The sequence below is a fragment of the Canis lupus genome, chromosome 26, assembly GCF_003254725.2.
Source record: "Canis lupus dingo isolate Sandy chromosome 26, ASM325472v2, whole genome shotgun sequence".
In the NCBI taxonomy this organism is placed as follows: domain Eukaryota; kingdom Metazoa; phylum Chordata; class Mammalia; order Carnivora; family Canidae; genus Canis; species Canis lupus.
The window spans coordinates 16825518-16844261 of record NC_064268.1 but is presented as its reverse complement, the minus strand read 5'-3'; the positions used below and the strand labels follow the sequence as shown (position 1 = coordinate 16844261).

The following is an 18744-nucleotide window of genomic DNA, read 5'->3' as shown; positions in this document are numbered from 1 at the left end:
CACCCCCGGCTCCTCGGCGGCCCAGGTACCGCCGCGCCCCGCCCCTTGCCCCGCCCCGCGCTCGAGGAGCCCCGCTTCCGGGCGGCCCCTGGTGGCGGAGGGGACACTGCGGCGTGGCGCCGGGAGCGCTAGGAAAGGGGCTTGGCGGATGGCCCCAAAGATGCCCCGACCTTGGTGGCCCGCAGGGACTCTTAACACGCCTGGCGGCTCCCACAGTGACCCGGAGCCGCCGGAACCTCCGGAGATGCGGGCGGGATGCTCTCCCAGGGGGTACAACTTTGGAAATGAGGAGAAAGGTGCAGTAAACTGGCGACCTTAGGAGGATAGAGGCACTCTGTGACAGCACTTTGGGCAGACACCAGAGCCAGAATGGCGAGGAAGGACACTGCTGGAAGGAGTGTCTGTGGGGTATTTCATCCACTCCAGTACCGCGGAGTGCCACCAGCATGACCCTGGTACCTCAGCCAGAGAACGTTTTCAGTTGTCAAAACAGAAGAGAAGCCAGGTGGCATCTGTATAACCTGGACTTTGCAGGGCCTGATGATGATCACGTTTCAGGTAGGACCCATTTGCTGCTCCTCCAGCTGTTGGCCCTCCCTTCCCCTTCACATCCTTTTAGATGTTAGAGAAATTCTTGCTCCTTTGGGCAGCCAGGGAATCACAAAGGCCTGATTTGAATCTCAGATCCTAGCTCTGCCACTTTCTGAAATTCCCCAACTTGGGCAAGTGTCATCAACCTCTTTGAATCTTGTTTTTCTCTTCTCTAAAATTCAGGTAACAATCCTAACCAATTCCTTGGTAACATCTAATAACACCATGCACATTAAAGATCTGGCCCTGTACTTGAAACAGGGCCCACCGGCAGTTCACCCAGTTAGTTCCTTTCCCTCTGCACCTTATGAGGCTCCATCTACCATTCTTGTCTAGTAATGGGATACTTGAAATTCGAAGGGGGGATGGGGTGTGAGCTTCCCAGGCTCTCTCCCTATTCTGGTCTCTGCCCTGATGCCATCCATGTGTGAGAATCAGGCAAGTTTAGTCACCGCCTAGCCTCAAGAGGACAGATGGACAGATTGCCAAATGCTACACCTCATTCATGCCAAGGGTTCACCTTCCTCTGCACTGCCTGATTCTTTTGCATCTCCAAATGCAGAGAATTAAGAAAAACAAATGACGTGGGCAGTAAAAGCAACTGCCAGAGGCCAAAGGGAACAAGAAGAGTGCGGCAAACTGTTCCCTAGCTCACCTATAAGGGACCGAGCTACCATACCAAAGTCACTCAGGTTCCTAAAGCATAAACACTAAGGCAGGCTGGGGTGCAGCCCAAAAGCCTCATTGCACTCAGATGTAAAGGGTGTGAAGGGCCTACCTTCTCCGAGTTTGGGGTCAACCAATATCTTACTTATCCCAGCCCTCAGAACAATGTGTGTTCAGCAGGGTTAATAGCAGGTGTACATTCTGTATAAATCACAGGAGATCAAATACCTTATCAGAGTCCCTCAGGAGCTGATCAGAGGCAGTGCGCAGAAAGGTGTTCTAAATCCCTGCTGTGCCACTCTTGATTGTCTTTCTGAAATTCGCCAAGTATTCCTGGGCCAGACCTCTGTTAACAACCAATTTCTGAAAACAGTGAGGAACCTGGTTGTGTCACCTATGATATTAGAATAAATAAAAGCAATCAAGATTATGTTTGTGGCGCAAATGGATGAAACTCTTGCACTCAGATTCTGGATAATTCCTGAATACATGCCAAGATTCCATTTCATTTGTACAATTTGCTAATTCATTGACTTAAGGATTCCTAGAACCAGGCACCATGTTAAACACCTGGGATACAAAGATTCATCCATTCCTTCAACAAACACTTGAGTCCCTGTTATTTGCCAGGCACTCTTCTAGGTACCAGAGACATGGTGATAAACAAAACAGTCTCTCTTCTTGGTGACAAATGAACAACTCTGTAAATGCATGGGAAAATTAATGGTGATAAGCTGATGGTGCTTACTGCCATGAGGAGAAATAAAGCAGCTAAGAGAGGAGGGCTTAATGGAGGGTGCTCTTTTAGACAGTGATTAGAGAGGGCCTCTCTAGGGAGGGACCACAGCGAAGCAAGGGAGCAAGCCATGCACATATCCAGGGGAAGAGCTTTCCCTGGCAGAGGAGAGATGGTTCCTAAATCCTGAGGAGAAAACAGCTTGGCATATTCAAGGAGAAGCAAAGAGACAAATGGGGCTGGAATGAGCAAGGGGGGAGAGTGGTACAGATGAAATTAGAGGGGAAGGCAGGGGCCAGACAGCTGAGGGCTTTGGGTTTTTTTCTAAATGTGAAGGGAAGCCGTTAGCGTTAGTGGGTTTGTGGTAGAGGAGCGGCAGATGGTTGTTTACGTTGTTAAAGGATCATTGGCTGCTTTGCAGCAGGTCCTCTGTTGGACAGCAGTGTGGCAACGTGGATCCGGTCAGGTGCTGTCACATGGAACAGGTGGGAGAGGATGGCAGCTTAACTAGAATGATTGGTGGGGGAGGTGGCGAGAAGTGGTCAGATTCGAGAGATATTTAAAGAATGATGGTGAGATTCAGCCCCTTCTCTCAAGGAATTTACAGAAAAAAACCAAAAGAGGAGCAAAGCCACTATAATGTAATAGGAAATAGGCAATAAGGGAATGATAAACTGGGCACGAGAGTACCAAAACAGAAACCCTTATGGGGAAGGCATTGGAGAAGGTGACATTTGAGCTGTGTTTGAAGAAGTGAAATTTCACCAGATAATTAAGGAAGGTAAAAGGAAGGTCATTCCAGGCAGAGGAAACAGCTTAAGTGAAGGTTTGGGAGCATGAGCCTAGCCTGCACAGTGTGTTTGGGAATCCTTTGGGGACTTGGGGGGAGGGGGGTGGGCAGTAGAGAAGACCAACCTGGAAAGGTGATTGGAACTAGCCTCTGAAGGAATATGAATTTGACACTCAGGAGCACATCCTTTATTCGTTCAACAACAGAGAATTCTTTTTTTTTTTTTTAAGATTTTATTTATTTATTCATGAGAGACACACACACACACACACACAGAGAGAGAGAGAGAGAGAGAGAGAGAGAGGGACACAGGCAGAGGGAGAAGCAGGCTCCATGCAGGGAGCCCAACGTGGGACTCGATCCCAGGTCCCAAGGATCAGACCCTGGGCTGAAGGTGGCACTAAACGGCTGAGCCACGTGGGCTGCCCAACAACAGAGAATTCTTGAAGGTTTTACAAGGATGTACAGGACACAGGCAGAGCTGCATTCTGATGGAGTGGACAAGACGGACCTTAGGGAAGTAGGTCCCATTGATTTCACAAAAACAAGTGAGTGCTCACCACGTGCACCGTGTGCACCATTAAGAGAGTGGTAAATGAATAGCCATCGTGCCTTTCTTTGTGGATGTTCAGTCTGGTGGGGAGGTAACGGGGACTATATATAGAGGCAGGGTCAGATTCAGGAAATATTTCAGAAATACCATCATTAAAACAGGGAAAGTTGGGGATGTGGAAAATGAGGAGGGCTTGCCTTTCTGATTGTGAGATACAATGGGAATACAGTTACTACAAAGTATCCTGCCTCGGAGAAATAATTTTTAAATAATCCATATGAATTATATATACTTTAGAGCTCTGAGAGCATTTTCACATAAAACTTCTCACTTTTCCTTAAGTGTTACACAAGCTGTAATTATTAAATAATTATATGTTGCAATATTATCTGACTGTATAACCCTCGGTCAAAGTGATGCAAAAGAAGAGCTGCTTTGGAGGCCTGGAAAAGACATTCCAGCATATGAGGGCAGTTAGAGAAGATGGGTCTGAGACCTTGGCAGCAGTGTCAAGAGAACAGTGTGCTTAGCTGTCTGTATGTCTTACTTCTAAAAAAAATCCATTCACAAGGAGTAAGGCAGGGCTGAAGGCAAAATTCTGAAAAACGTACAAGGGTCTTCACTTCTCACCCTGATAATGTCATCTCTCTGTAGCGAATCCCTCTAAAAGAACTGTTCTTCCCTGACCAGGACTGTGCATCATATTTAGAGTCTAGAAAAAGGTGGTGGAGCATTTGCACAGTGGTGCTTGAATTAATTCTCCATGACGTTTCTTGTCTAGCTCGTTCCTTTCTGCCTGTTGTCAGAATCAAATTCCGTACTTAATCTCTCCCTTGTTTTCAGATGACAAAATCTCTGTTAGGTTTCAGAAAGCTGGGATTACAAAATGTTCTTATGGCTTTAAGTCCTCTGTGGTGATTGGGGAACTCAGGAAAGGATTGGATGAGTTTTTGTTTTTGGTGGGGAGAGGGCAGCCAGTGGACTAGATAGGGGATCCCTTTCCAGAAATCTGCCTCTGGACCCAAATATTCATCACTTAAGAGGATTCCAAGATTTTTAAAATAAAGTGAAAAGGGATGTGGGTCACAGGAATACGTGTGTGTCAAAATTAAACTGTACACATAAGACTACACATCTCACCGTGTATAAATTATAACTCAATAAAAAGATCAAACAGGCAGGACAGATAGAGCAAAAATAATTAATACTGCCAAGTAGAACCAACTTGGACTGTCTTAGGGATGTGAATTATGATTTTTCAAAATAGTAGCAATTGAACTCTGTTGGTAAGAGTCTCTGACAGTGAGGCCAAGGTTGTCATGAGCTGATTCCTATGTAGGCCACTAGCTCTCCACGGTTTTGTGGGTGCAATTTGTACCATTCATCTTAGCTAGCAAATTCTGTATTTACTTGTTTCCTGGTTCCAAAGACAAAGGTGAAAGAAAGCACAGATGAGGGAAATTCTGTCCCCTATAGATGACTCGTCAGAAGTTACTTTTATTATTATTATTATTATTATTAATTATTATTATTATATTACTGAAGTACAATTGACACCCAATGTGACTTTAGTTTCAGGTGTACAACAGAATAACTCAACAACTCTATACATTATGCTGTGCTCACCACAAGTGTAGTTACCAGCTGCCACCAGACAATGCCATTATGGTACCACTGACTATATGCCCTGTGCTGTACCTTTCCTCCTTGTGACTCAATTCATTCCAGAACTGGTTACCATCTTCTAAGAACAGCATGTCTGATCTCCAAATGTTAGAACATATCATGACCACTGGTCTCCTTCAGAATAGTTCTCCCTTTCCTTCCTTAATCCAGAGCAGTTCTCAGCCTCTCTGAGATCTTAACTGGGTGCAGGAGTGATCATCCCCACACCCTCATGCCTTACTCTTAATACGATACCACACACCCCTGTATTCCATTGGAGGAGATATATACCATCAGCGTACAACACACTGGAAGTCACCATTATAACCGTGCAGTTTCCATTAGCTGAAATGCAACCCATGTTCTGGTGACCTAATGACACTCCAACCACAGTGGCCTCCTTTATTATATGCCCCTCCCCCAAAAGACAGTATGTTCCATGAAAGCAAACACAGGCCTGTTTTAGTCACTACAGGATATCCAGCACCTAGCACGGTAACTGGCACATTATAGGTGGGTCACCTAATACCTAGTGAGTGGCTAACAAATCAAAAGAAGCCAAGCATTCCTGTTTTTATGGCAACAGTCCCCTATGTTTGGACTCAATGAGGGGAAATACAATTGAAAGATGATTCGACATGGTTTGGTCTGGTTTTCCCCTTCAGATAGATCATTTCCTTTGTATGTATATACAACCTGGATCCCCAGTGACCCGCCAGCATAAAAGTACATGTGATCTTTACGGACCAGGCCTGTTTTTGCCACAGGCTGGAGGGTTCTATGTCTTTTAATTGCCTGGAGGTCTCAACCAAAATCAAAGTCAGCCAACAGTGCAGACTGTGAGCAGGGTGGTTACATCTGTGGCACTTGGAAATGCGCCTGGCCCTACACCAACCAGACCTCCTAGTACCAAGAGGTTGGAAACAAAGTGGGTTCAGCAAAGGAAGCTCACAGTGCTGCATAGAATGGTAGAGCTACTCAGGACGTCACCTAGAGTTAGACCCTCTTGGCAGTGAACTTAAGTAGACTGGGAGGCACTGGGAGCTCAAAGACGTAGCCGTTTACCAACTCACGTGGAAGTATTTCAGTATTTTCACAATCGAAAGGCAATACCAGTGTGTATTGTCGGATTTCTGGTCCTGAGTATCAGTAGAACTATCCAGGAAGCCCCTGCTTCCTCAGAAACTGCAACGTCCCAGTTTTCAGATGAGATGTATAAGCAGTGTGTTTGCCTGGACATCTAAACATTGTGGCTCTGGCTGACAGGATCTTGATGGGAGGCTCCTCACCTTACAGAGTTTGAGATCATTTTCCTTTAGCAGGGCTGACATCACTGGCCTGAAGGTAGATTCTACGCAACTGCCCTATCTGGAGAACAATCATTCCTGCTGGTATGTGAGTCACTGAGAGAGAGAGAGAGAGAGAAAGAGAGAGAGAGAGAGAGAGAGAGAGAGAAAATTCAGAGACCTTCTGAAGCAGATCTCTGCTCCCCCAGCACTGACACAGCCAGCTCTGTCCCTGGGCTATGTGTAACCCAGCAACAATGACGGATATGAAGATGGGGCTGGATCAGGAAGTCGAAGGTCTGGAGCAAAAACCCCAAAGATACTCAGCCTTTAATGGAGGGCTTTCAGAAAAGATCCGACAAATTCTCTGCCCTTTCGACTTCACTTTCTGTTCTCTTTTTATCTGCTTTCAGCATTTCCAATTAATCTTGGAATGAGAGCCCAAGGCAAGAAGCCAGTGGTGCCTGAGGAATGCTAAAGAGCAAACCGATCCAGGGAAACAAATGCCAGCAAGGGACCCCACAGCAAAGAGACAGACACTGTGAGCAACTCTCCTGTTACCATGAGGCTTGCGAGGCGTGTGCGCGGGTCTCCGCATTGGCACCATCTGCCAATTCCTCAGGAGGACAGAACAAACCAGCGAGGCATGAAGATTAGATTATGTAACGCTCGAGGATTGCTGTTTTCAAAGAGGAAACAAATGGAACAAATTGATTTGTTTGTCAGAGTCATGTCACTGTCAGAGACCCGTTCCCTCCTTCTCCAAGAGGACCTCATTAAAGGGGGAAATGATTGCACAGATTCACAACATGTGAGACCACAATCAGCTCCATTCATAAGAACAAGTCCAATTTCCAGAGTTGCACTGATAAATCCTGCTCTGTCCCCTTGCCAGAAAAATGACTATTCCCTACTACCTACTAGGTACTGACATGGCAAGGAACGTAACTGCCAGTCGCCTGTCACAAGATTCAGAACCTGAGTGCTTTCCTGAACTGACCTCACTTGCTTCTGCGGGAGCAGTAGCCAATTTTGAGACCAGTGGGGTCATGTTTACTATTCAGAGCTCTAAACAGGTGCTTTGATAGAGTGGGGATGTATTCTTAAAAATACATGCATCAGTAACATTGTATGGTGACAGATGGTAACTACGCTCATCTTGGTGAGCCCTGAGTAATGTATAGAGTTGTTGAATCAGTGTTGTGCACCTGAAACTAAGAGAATATTGTATATCAACTATACTTTGATAATTAATTTTTTTCACTTACATGGGGCAAGAAGGAGAATTCATCGCATGTCTGGGATTCTTTTGCCATTGCTGGGCCTCTCTCAAAATGCTAAGCAGAATAATTTTTATGGTCACGTTCAGTAGAAGAATAAATGAATAAACAATAACCCTGAACCTACTGCCATAGTGCCGTTCCTAAATATTTTGTTTTCTTACTAAAATATCAAGATTTAAATGTCAAGTCTTTACTCAACAAGGAAATGAAGTCTTCTCTACTAGTATTTTCCATTTGCCCCTTCAGATTCATTTTTCTACCCATCCTGCTGTTTGCCCCGGGGTGCTCACCTGTCTAAACTACATCAACTCCATTCCTTTGTCCTCTTCCATTTGGGCACAACAGAAGACTGGAGGGCAGAAGGAGGGTGAGGTCGATGTATTTATTTCTACAGTTCCCTCTCTGCCAGATAACCTCAGGGCTGGGTTGAGTTGGTCATGCCTAGTGGGAACAGGTCATTGATCCTTCTCAAGGGGGCCTTCTCTTTCTGGGTTCTGTAATTTCTCCCTCCTTTCAACTTTCAGATCTAGAAATGATAAAGACCACAACTATGATGAGCCTCTTGGGTACTGCACTATCTTTACGGTTTCCCTACACCCTACTGACCTTTGTAGACTGTCTCTCTATTAAGTCCTCCCCTAATTATCTAATTTGAGTGTGCCATCTGTTTCCTACAGACCCTCACTGATACACCTACCACATGTGTCAGTCTGCTCTAGGCCCTGCCCGCAGTGTTTTTAAAAAGTAGCAAAATTAATAATATGATATGCTACTACTTTATACTTACCCGCAATGTTCACCTTCTCACAAGGCTATAATAACAACTTAAAGATAAAACCTAATTCCTCTTTACAACATAATTGTGCAGTAGAGTTTGTATGAGCTAAATATAATTCGGAGAACAAGCTTTTTCATGTCATCAAAATTCATGTTAACAACTATAAAGAGAGAACTGCAGAACTGATGCCCCTGACTTGAGATTTGGCAGAAAACATATCCCAGTATTTAAATCAATCCCACAAATATTCAAAAGCCTACTATGTGGCCAGAAAGGTGGTCATCTTAGTAAGTAACGACATAGATGTGGGTTCTCATACTAAACATGCTCCTAAAATGTTGAATACAAATTGTATTTCCATAAATCAAAAAATAGGTTGTATGATTGGGGCGAGCTTACTATTTGAATAATTTGGTAAAAACAATTACCCTTTGATCTTTTCAACCAATCCCTATTTTTTCCTCCATCCAGAGTAGTTCAAATGAAATTTATCTTTGGTCTGCAGGGAGGGTTGGTCTTCTTCCGTGCTTCTGGAATAGGAGAAATTGTGGAGTGGAATTTAGAGGAAAGATAAGGGAGCTACCATTTATAGACCACATATAGAATGCTAGGCAGTTTGCATCTGTTAGCACATTTAATCCTGAAGGTATATATGCATTCCATTGTTCTCTTATTTTCTAATTCTCAAAAAAAAAAAAAAAAGATAAATGAATAGATTAGAATGGCAGGTGTGGAATTCAAAATCCATCTTTTTTGAACAAGAAGGCAAGGCAAAAATATTCAATGCAGGACTATAAAGATCACATTATTCCCCAGCTTCAGTGGCTTCCCGCTGTTTAGGATCAAGTCCAAAATTCTTCGCACGGCCACCGTCCCCCAGGACCTCAACCGGCCAGGCTTCCACCTGAGAAGGCAGGCTCTTCGCCTTCTTGGTCCCCAGACTGGTCTGCAACCTCTTCTCCCTTCTTTTCCAGACTAACTCAGACTCATCCCTCTGCTCGCCGCTCGGTTTACACTTCCCAGGGAATGTCTGTCTCCCCAGCGGGGCCCATGTCACTGCACCCCCAGTGCCGGACGCCGGAGAAGGGCTGCGCCGCCCCACGGTGTCCTATCTACCACTTCCCGGGCCTGCCAGAGCCTCCCTCAAAAACAGAAAGGCCGAAAGAAGTTCGTTTGAGGTTCTAGAAGGATCTCACTTTCTCTCTCCCAATCGAGCGCACATCCAGAAGCTCCAGAACCCGGAGCTTCCTAGAGGTGAGAGCGTAACAGTCCTTCTGGCCCCAACACAGCACGAGGGCCCTCTCGCTTCGCACCTGCGCGCTTGTCTGGCACCAGCCACGTGATGTGGAGGCTGCGCGTGCGCAGAAGAACTGTTCGTCACGTGGTCTCTCCTCCCTAAACCGGATGTCCGGGCGTTTCGATCGGCCCCCCTTGGAGGCCTGGAAGAGCTGGGAGACGGGATTGCGAGGTCACTTAGGAGGTCAGGGTGCGCCTGGGATGTACTTAGCAGAGCCTGGTGGCAGGTACTGGGCTGATATATATCTCAACGAATACTCCCAATGGCCCTGTGTAGTCTAGGGGTTGATGTGTCCCTTTTACAGATGGAGAAACTGAGGCTCATGTAGTAAAAACCCGAGACTTATCCAAAGGTACAGGTAATGATAGTCCTGGGATTTGAACTCAATTTTATCTGTCTCCCAAACACCCATGTCTTCTTAGGCCCTTGCTCCTCCTTCCAGAGTCAAGTCTGTTTTCCCAAAGTGCGGTGGCCATTGGGAGGGAGTGCCCTCTCTCCTTCGCTGTTAAACCCGCGCCAGCTGCCTGCCGGGACTCATGTCCTGGCTGTGTGACTTTGGGCAAATCATGTTACCGCGGAACCTCCGTTTCATCATCTGTAAGATGACAGTTTTGCCCTCTACCCATTACTTATGAAAATTAACTTTTTTTTTTGAGATTTTATTTATTTATTCATGAGAAAGACAGAGAGAGGCAGAGACATAGGCAGAGGGAGAAGCAGTCTCCCTGCAAGGAGCCAGATGCGGGACTCGATCCCAGTCCCTAGGATCATGCCCTGAGCAGAAGGCAGATGCGCAACCACTGAGCCACCCAGGCATCCCCAAAATTAACTTTTCTAACAAAAATGTAGTGATGCCTACCAGATGCCAGGTACTATGTGTGCTAGGTAGGCCTGGGGTGCACCAAAGCAGAAGAGTTCATGTAATTATGAGATAACGTGTGAACATACTGATAAATTCCTAAGCCCACCATTTATATCGTATGCTAGATAATGGCAACTGTAATGAAGAAAAATTGAGCAGAGAAAGGGAGTAAGCAACGTACTTGCATGGGTGCAGTTTTAAGTGGAACGGTCAGTACAATGTCAACTCCTGAGAAGTTGGCATTTGACCAGAGACCTGAGGAGATGAGGGAGGAAGACCTGCCAGGGATTTTTCTAGAAACCTGGGAAAGTTTGGACCCATCTCCCATTAAGAACAGATGAGCTCTAAAAATGGGCCTGGCATCCCCATTGAAGCTCGCAGTTCTGCGGGCTTCCCTTATTGGAAGGTGGGCAGCTCTGCTGTGGGATTCTCACAGCTGGTCCTGAGGAAGTGGAAACAGCCTGTTACAGGTATGGGGATTCACAGCCAACAAGCTTTTTCCTTGCATCTCCAGAGAAGTGAGGGTTTCCATCAGTTAATTTAAGAAGGGTCGACCATGCCCTTGGATGCCGGGAGTGCAATTTCCGTTGGGGGAAAAAAAAAAAAAGAAACAGGAAGACAGAATTAGGACCTGTGCTGACATTTTGCTGGAATGTCCTATCTCAACCAGGTTCCCAAATACATGTTGAGGCTCCTTCACACAAATGCATCTGCTCAAAGCCCCTAACAGACACGAGAGTGCTGGCACATGCTCGCTCACAGGCTTGAACACTTTGCACAGAGAACTCTAGTCTGGGAGAAAAATATCAAGCCAGGCCTTGGCCAGCTCTCCTTTTTAGCAAGTATTCTGGAAAAAAAAAAAAATCTCAGGAGCCAGGCTGAAGGAAGAGATCCATTAGACTGTCCAGGCTCAGAGGCCATGGAGTCCAGCAGATTGAGGCCCAGAGAGGTGAAGTTATCTGTCCAAGCTTACACAGCAAGGGCATGAAAATCTCAGTGAACTCATGCAGTCAACAAATGTTTTGAGCACTATATATGTGCCAGGCACTGTTCTTGGAACTAGGGATGCAGCAGTGACCAAAAGAGACACCACCCCCTGTCCTCCAGAACCGACGTTCTAATAGAAAAAGACAGACAATAAAAGGATAAATTAGTAATATATGTAGTATATTAAATAATGGCAACTGTCATGGAAAAAACATTGAGCAGGGAAACAGAATAAGGAGTGTATGGCATAGGTGCGGAGTCTTTTGTTGCTCTGGTTGTTTTGAGAGAGAGAGGGAGCGTGTGCGGGAGCTCGTGCATGTGCAGGGGGTGGTAGAGGGCAGAGGGAGAAGGAGAGAGAGAATCTTAAGCAGGTTCCATGCTAAGCATGGAGCCTGATGCAGGATTCAATCTCATGACCCCGAGGTCAGGACCTGAGCCAAAATCATGAGTCAGACACTTAACCGACTGGGCCACCCAGGTGCCCCTGCATGGCTGCAGTTTTAAATAGAATGGTGAGGGAAGGCTTCATGAGAAGTTGGTGTTTAAGCAAAGACCTGAAGGAGGTGAAGGAGGAAGATATGCCAGTATCCAGGGGAAGAGTGTCCCAGGAGGAGGAAACAGAGCAGTGGCCCCAAGGCTCCTGCCCTAGTGTGTTCCCAAGAGCAGCAAAGAGGTCTCTGGAGCAGGAGGGAGGGTAGGAAGGCAGAAGAAGTAGGATCCAGATCGTGTATGAGCTTTGTAGACCACTATGAGGACTTTGGTTTTTACTCCAAATGAGATGAAAAAGCACTGGAGAGACACTTTGGGGCAGAGAAATGACGTGATCTGACCCACTAAAAAAAGAGAAATCTTTTTATCTTTTAGATAAAAGATTAAAATCTTTTTAAAGATAAAGATAAATCTGACCCACATTTATTCACTCACTCATTCAGTCATTCAAGTGTCTTAGGTGGCAGGCACTCTGCCGATGACAAGCTAGACAGCCCCAGAGTGAGCCATGGAGCACCTGGGTGTGCACTTTGTGCTGATCAGAGAGTTCAGAGCAAGGAGAAAGGAAGCTCCACTGGTGGCCTTCCCTCACCACTTGCGTTTCCTTCCTTGCCCTATAGCCCAGGGAGAAGGGCCCCAGGTGGCTACAAGGCTCCGTGCTCCGGAGGCTGCTAGAACCTGCAGGTTATAAATAGCATCTCCTGTGGCTGGGAATCGAGCTGCTCCGTCTGAGTGAGTCAGAGGCTTGGAGCCACAGCCCCTCAAACTGCAGCATCACTCCCTAACCCCACCATTCCCCCCCCCCTCCCCCGCTCCCTCACTGACCTCTTAATCAAGGCCAGGCCTCTGCTTCTCACCATGACCCTGTCGGGTTCTGTCACTCCCCATTTATCCCAGGCTCTACCTCCTGTAGCTCCAGAAAGCCCACTGATTCCTTAGTTCTGAGTGACAAGATTGCATGATATTGAAAAGCCCAAGATCTGTATTTGAGCCTACCTGGATTTCAGACCCAGGGCTACTCCTTTCTGGCTGTGTGACCTTGCACAAGTCATTTCCCCTTCTGCGAACTCCATTTTCCTCATTCAAAATTATAATAGTATTATGATAATAATATGATATTATGACAATATTATGATGATAATGATAACAGTACCTACTTCATGGAAGTGGTACGGGGATGCAAAAGATACCCCACCTGGAGTGCTTAGCCTAGAACCTGACATATAATAGCTGTTCAATTAATGGAGTGATAGTCCCTGTGCACAATTAGATTATAATCCAGAGAAAGGTAAAAATAAATAAGAAAATGCAGCTTTCATCTGTTCTGATGAGCATCTACTATGTTTGGAAGTACAGGTTTCTGACATATAATGCAGTATCTCTAATCTTCACAACCAAGCAAATGTCACCATCTCTATCTTACAGAGGAAGAAACTGAGACTCAGAGCTGTGTCACTTGTCCTGGGGGGTAGACCCTGATGTCAGCAGAAAGGCAGAACCAGCTCCCCTCAGGCCGTGGGGCATGTGCAGCCGCTTGTTCCTAGCGCCTGCCCCCCCTCCCCGCCCCATCTGACAAGCACTGTGAGTGGAGGGGGGGTAGGGAGGGAGAAGGGGAGCAGGTGGGTGGGGTGCAAAATATCTCTGCTTCCTTTGGCATCCCTTCCACTTCCTGAGAGGAGAAGCTCTCTGCCATTCCCCAAAGCACAGATGAGCTCTCCTTTGGGTGATATAGAGTAAAACTCTCTACCTAATGGCTCCCCAAAAGATCTGATAATTTCTATATGTCACACACATTGTTTAAAGATGCAGGTAATGATGACAATTTGGCTTCATTGACATCCCCATTCACTTTTATCCTCCAGGGTTGTGTCTGGTTATAACCCCAAGCCCCTAGGTTCCAGAGACAACCCCTTAAGTCCATTCTTCCACCATGTTGGAAGCCTTATAAAATAGTAGAAAGGGTATGCATGTGGGGGTCGGATAAATCTGGGCTCCCTTCTGGCTTGGTCATTCCTAGCTGTGTGACCTTGAGCTAGTCACTTTACCTCTCTGAGCCTCATTCACATAGCCATTTATTTAGGGAACGCATATTCAGCAATGTGCGCCCTGTGCCAGGCTCTGCGGAAGCCCCTGGTGCTGTAGCAGTGGATGAGAGAGCAGAACCTCTGCCTTCGTGGAGTCAACTCCCTCTCTGCGAGCCCTATTTTCATTTCGGTAGAGGTGGAGCAGAGACATAAGCAAATAATTTCAGAAGTGGTATGTGAATAAAGCAAATGAAACCAGGCAACGTGCACCCCAGTGGCGTGGGGGCCAGGGTGAGCTCTCCCTTAGATAAGGTGGTCAGGAAAAAGTGGTGCTTCTTCTGAATGATGGGAAGGAGCTGGCTCCTTGAAGCAGACGGAAGCATCAGCACATGGCCTTAGAAAGGAATGAGTTTGGCATTGGAGCTGGCATGGTGGGGGTGAAGTGAGCCAGGGGGAGAGAGCAAGGAGATGAGGTCAGAGAGGTAGGCAGGGGCTAGATCACAGAGCGCCCAATGACGAGAATCCTAGCTCCCTGTGCGCTTGTGCGCATTTGGTGAGATGATGCATACATCTAGCCCAGGACCTGGAATACAGTGGGTGCTCCATATGCAGGAGCTGTTAGGATTATGAGCCTTCTTCTCCTCCTCCTCCTCCTCCCAGGGACCCTCATGTCCCGCCCCTGCCTCTCGGCCTCCTCTGCCCCACCATCTCTCCCTGGTCCCAGGAAAAGGACAAGGACACTGACAAGGATCACAGCAGGAAGGAGGAAGCACTTCCCACCCTCTCTCTCACCCCCTTCCTCCTCCAAACCCTCCCACTGCAGCCCAGTGATTTTCCTGCCTCTCACAGGCGATTTTATTAAACATCTCGAAAAAATATTCTCTCACTCCCTCTCTCTTTATTTATAAAAATCAACTTAACACCCTGCTCCTTTGTTCTATTTGGAAACTGGAACAGCCTGGTTTATATTTAGCCGAAATCCTTCTCCTTTCCCCACAGACTCCAGCACAGCCCAATGAGCTAGAGGGGCTAAGGGAGGAGGAATAGGGAGGATGAAGGAGGCAAGGGTGCTGCAAAGGACAGAGGGTCCCATAGAGGCCTGGGTCTCAGCTAAGTCCAAAGGACCCAGAAAGGTAGGAGCTGAAGAGTCCTTCCCAGGTCATGGGTTGCCCCAAATCCAGGCTTTGCCCGTCATTCACTAGTCGTATCCAGATGTCCCCAGAAGAAAGGGGAGAGAGAATACCGAGAAGAAAAAACCCCAACCCCAATCTGGAACCAGGTCTCAGGGTAGTCAGTACAAAGCAGTCATTATGGGTATGGGTCTTGGTTCAAATCCAGACTTTCCTCTGCCCCTCACTAGCTGGCTGCCCCTGGGGAGTTAACATGTTCATTATGGTATGTGGCACATTGGTATGTGGCACATAATATGGGCTTGACAAGTGATGGTTATTATTGTTAATCACTGTGGACTAAAGGAAACTGCTCACTTCCTCAAACTTCCAGGCTCCGTTCAAAAGCTGCTTCCTCTATGAAGCCTTCCCAGATTAATACCTATCTAGTCAGCTAAGAGCAGTGGGCTAAACACTGGGGCTATGGAGATGAATGAGCCAGAACATACAGGGCCTCCAGTGGGATCAGAAATGGATGTAGACAATCACCAGAGAGCATACTAAGTTCCAGAAGAGACTTTAGTTCCACTTGGGCAAAGCCAGTTCTCCTCTGTTCTGTGCTGTATCTGTAGATCCAAAGACAGCACCTGGAACATAGGACAGCATAGAATAGCGGTTCAGAATATATCTGGGTTAAGGAATTGTGGTCTTTCCATACAATGAAATATTATTCAGCCATAAAAAGGAATAAAATACATATACATGCTGCAGTGTCAATCGACCTCAAAAATGTTATGCTAAGTAAAAGAAGCTAGACATGAAAGGTCACAATCCCATTTATACAAAGTGTTCAGAATAGGTAAATCCATAGAGATGGAATGCAAATTGATGGTTGCCAGGAGCTGTGAGGATGGAGAATGGGAAGTAACCTCTTAATGGGTAGAGGGTTTCCTTTTGGGGTGATAAAGATTTTGGAGCTGGATAGAGGTGGTGGTTGGGCAACGCCACTGAACTGCTCACTTTAAAAATGTATGTTATGTGAATCTCACCCCAATTTTTTTATAAAGGATATATCTTGGTTCTCTTCATGATCATGTCAATTGATGCGAGAAAACATTTGATAAAATTAATACCCATGAATGGTTTAAAAACAAAAACAAACTAGAGCAGCGCCAAAATAAAGAAAATTTCTTCAACCTTTTGAAGGGCAGCTTCAAAATACCTATAGCTGGGGCACCTGACTGGCTCAGTCAGTAGAACATGCGACTCTTGATCTTTGGGTCATGAGTTCAAGCCATGAAGCCAGAGCCTGGGTGGCTCAGTTGGTTGGGTGTCTGATTCTTGGTCTCAGCTTGGGTCATTATCTCATTGGTCATGGGATTGGGCCCCACGTCGGGCTCCACACTCAGCGACAAGTTGGGTTAAAGATTCTCTCCCTCTGCCCCTCCCTCTGCTCACACTCTCTCTTTCTCTGTCTCTCTAAAATGGATAAGATATGCCTGGGTGGCTCAGTGGTTGAGCGTCTGCCTTTGGCTCAGGTCATGATCCCGGGATCTTAGGATGGAGCCCTGCATCAATCTCCCCGCGGGGAGCCTCCTTCTCCCTTTGCCTCTCTCTGCCTCTCTCATGAATAAATAAATCAATCCTTTAAAAAATAAATAAAAATAAAATGGGTAAATAAAATCTTTTAAAAATAAATAAAAGAAATTTAAATTTAAAAAAATCTTTAAGACAAAATACCTACAGCTAACATATGCTGTAAATCTAAATACTCTTACCCCTAAGATTAGGAACAAGGCAAAAATATCTGCTCTCACTACTTCTATGCAACATTGGACTGGAAGTCCTAGCCAGGACAAAGGAAGAAAAAAAATGGGGAAGGTTGAAGTTAAATTGTGTTTATTTGCAGATGGCATGATTATGCATGTAAAACATCCTAGGAATTTACAAAACAAAACTATTAAAATCTCATTTAACAAGATAGAAGGATACAAGGTCAATATATAAAAATGCATTTCTCTATACTAGCAATGAATAATTGGGAAGTTAAATGTATGAAAACATTTCCAATAGCATCAAAAAATGTAACATATTTAGGGATACAGTTAATAAAACACGTGCAAGATTTGTACACTGAAAACTGTAAAATCTTACTGAGAGAAATGAAAAACCTAAAAAAATGGAGAGATATACCACATTCATGTATAAAATGTCCCTTCTCCTCATACTGATTCTTTTTTTTCCCCCATACTGATTCTATAGATTCAGTGCAATCCTAATCAAAATTTCAGCAGTTTTTTTTTCTATTGTAGAAATTATTAAATAGATTCTAAAATGTACGTGGAAATGCAAACAAACTAGAAGGGACAAAACAATTTTGAAAAACAGGAACAGGGGCACGTGGGTGGTTCAGTTGGTTAAGCATTTGCCTTTGGTTCAGGTCACGATCCCAGGGTCCTGGATCGAGCCCCACATCGGGCTCCCTGCTTAGTGGGGAGCCTGCTTCTCCCTCTCCCTCTTCCCCCGTTCATGCTCTCACTCTCTCTATATGTATATCTCAGTAAATAAATAAAAAAAACCTTTAAACAACAAATAAAGAAAAACAGGAACTAAGTTGCAGCACTTAATGCTACTTGATTTCAAGAATTAGTATAAATCTGCAGTAATTAAGACAGTGTGGGGGATCCCTGGGTGGCGCAGCGGTTTAGTGCCTGTCTTTGGCCCAGGGCGCAATCCTGGAGACCCGGGATCGAATCCCACATCGGGCTCCCGGTGCATGGAGCCTGCTTCTCCCTCTGCCTATGTCTTTGCGCCTCTCTCTCTCTCTCTCTCTGTGTGACTATCATAAATAAATAAATATTTAAAAAAAAAAGAAGACAGTGTGGTATTAGCTTAAGGATAGACATATAGACCAATAAAACAGAATAAAGTTCAAAAATCCATGTGCATCCAATCAATTGATTTTGTGAAAGGTGCCAAGATGATTCAGTGAAGAAAGGAAACTGGCACTAGAACATGTCTGTGCAGAAGAAGAAATGAACTGTGACCCCCTACCCCACACCATATCAAAAACTCATTCCAAATGGATCAGAGACCTAAATGCAAAGACCAAAACTATGAAACTTGTAGAAAAAAGCATAAGAGAAAACCTTTATGGCCTAAGGGTAGGCAAAATTTCTTAGGACACACAAAAGCACAACTAATAGAAGCAATTAATTGATAAGATTTCATCAAAATTTTAAACTTCTGTTCTTCAAAACATACTATTACAAAATGAAACTGTAAGCCACAAGCTTACAGAAAATATTCATTTTATGTATATGTATGTGTGTTGTGTATGTGTGTCTCGCAAAGAAATTATATCCAAAATAAAGGACTCTTACAACTAAATAATGAGAAGACAAATAACCCAATAAAACAAAGGCAAAAGAATCAAACAAATACATCCCAAAAAGGACAAATGGCCAATATGCACTAAAAAGATGCTCAATATCTTTAGTTGACAGGGAAGTACAAATTGAAACCACAAGATATACACATTAACAAAATTAATAAGACTGCTGATACAAAATGTTGGTGGGGATATGGAATAGCTGGAACTCACATCCTCTCCTAGTAGGAATGTAAA

General features: G+C 45.2%; 1 protein-coding gene and 2 long non-coding RNA genes across 4 annotated transcripts in view; 2 read left to right on the top strand and 1 right to left on the bottom strand.

Moving 5' to 3' along the window:
- Positions 1-48: 48 nt before the first annotated feature.
- LOC118352414 (uncharacterized) lies at positions 49-7693 on the top strand. Its single transcript, XR_004809506.2, has 2 exons — positions 49-558; positions 6701-7693. It is a non-coding gene; the product is annotated as an uncharacterized LOC118352414 (long non-coding RNA).
- Positions 3035-9701, bottom strand: LOC125753686 (uncharacterized). The gene is made up of 5 exons (XR_007406067.1): positions 9545-9701; positions 8777-8878; positions 7861-8096; positions 6849-6966; positions 3035-6404 (listed from the first exon to the last, which is right to left on the bottom strand). It is a non-coding gene; the product is annotated as an uncharacterized LOC125753686 (long non-coding RNA).
- A 35-nt stretch (positions 9702-9736) lies between these two features.
- The window catches only part of POP5 (POP5 homolog, ribonuclease P/MRP subunit), a 28752-nt gene continuing 19744 nt past the window's right edge, over positions 9737-18744 (top strand). For both annotated transcript variants that reach the window (XM_049101490.1, XM_049101491.1), the window contains exon 1: positions 9737-9871. In XM_049101490.1, coding sequence (XP_048957447.1) covers positions 9753-9871 — 119 coding nt within the window. In that variant the 5' untranslated portion in view covers positions 9737-9752. The remainder of the gene's footprint in view (positions 9872-18744) is intronic.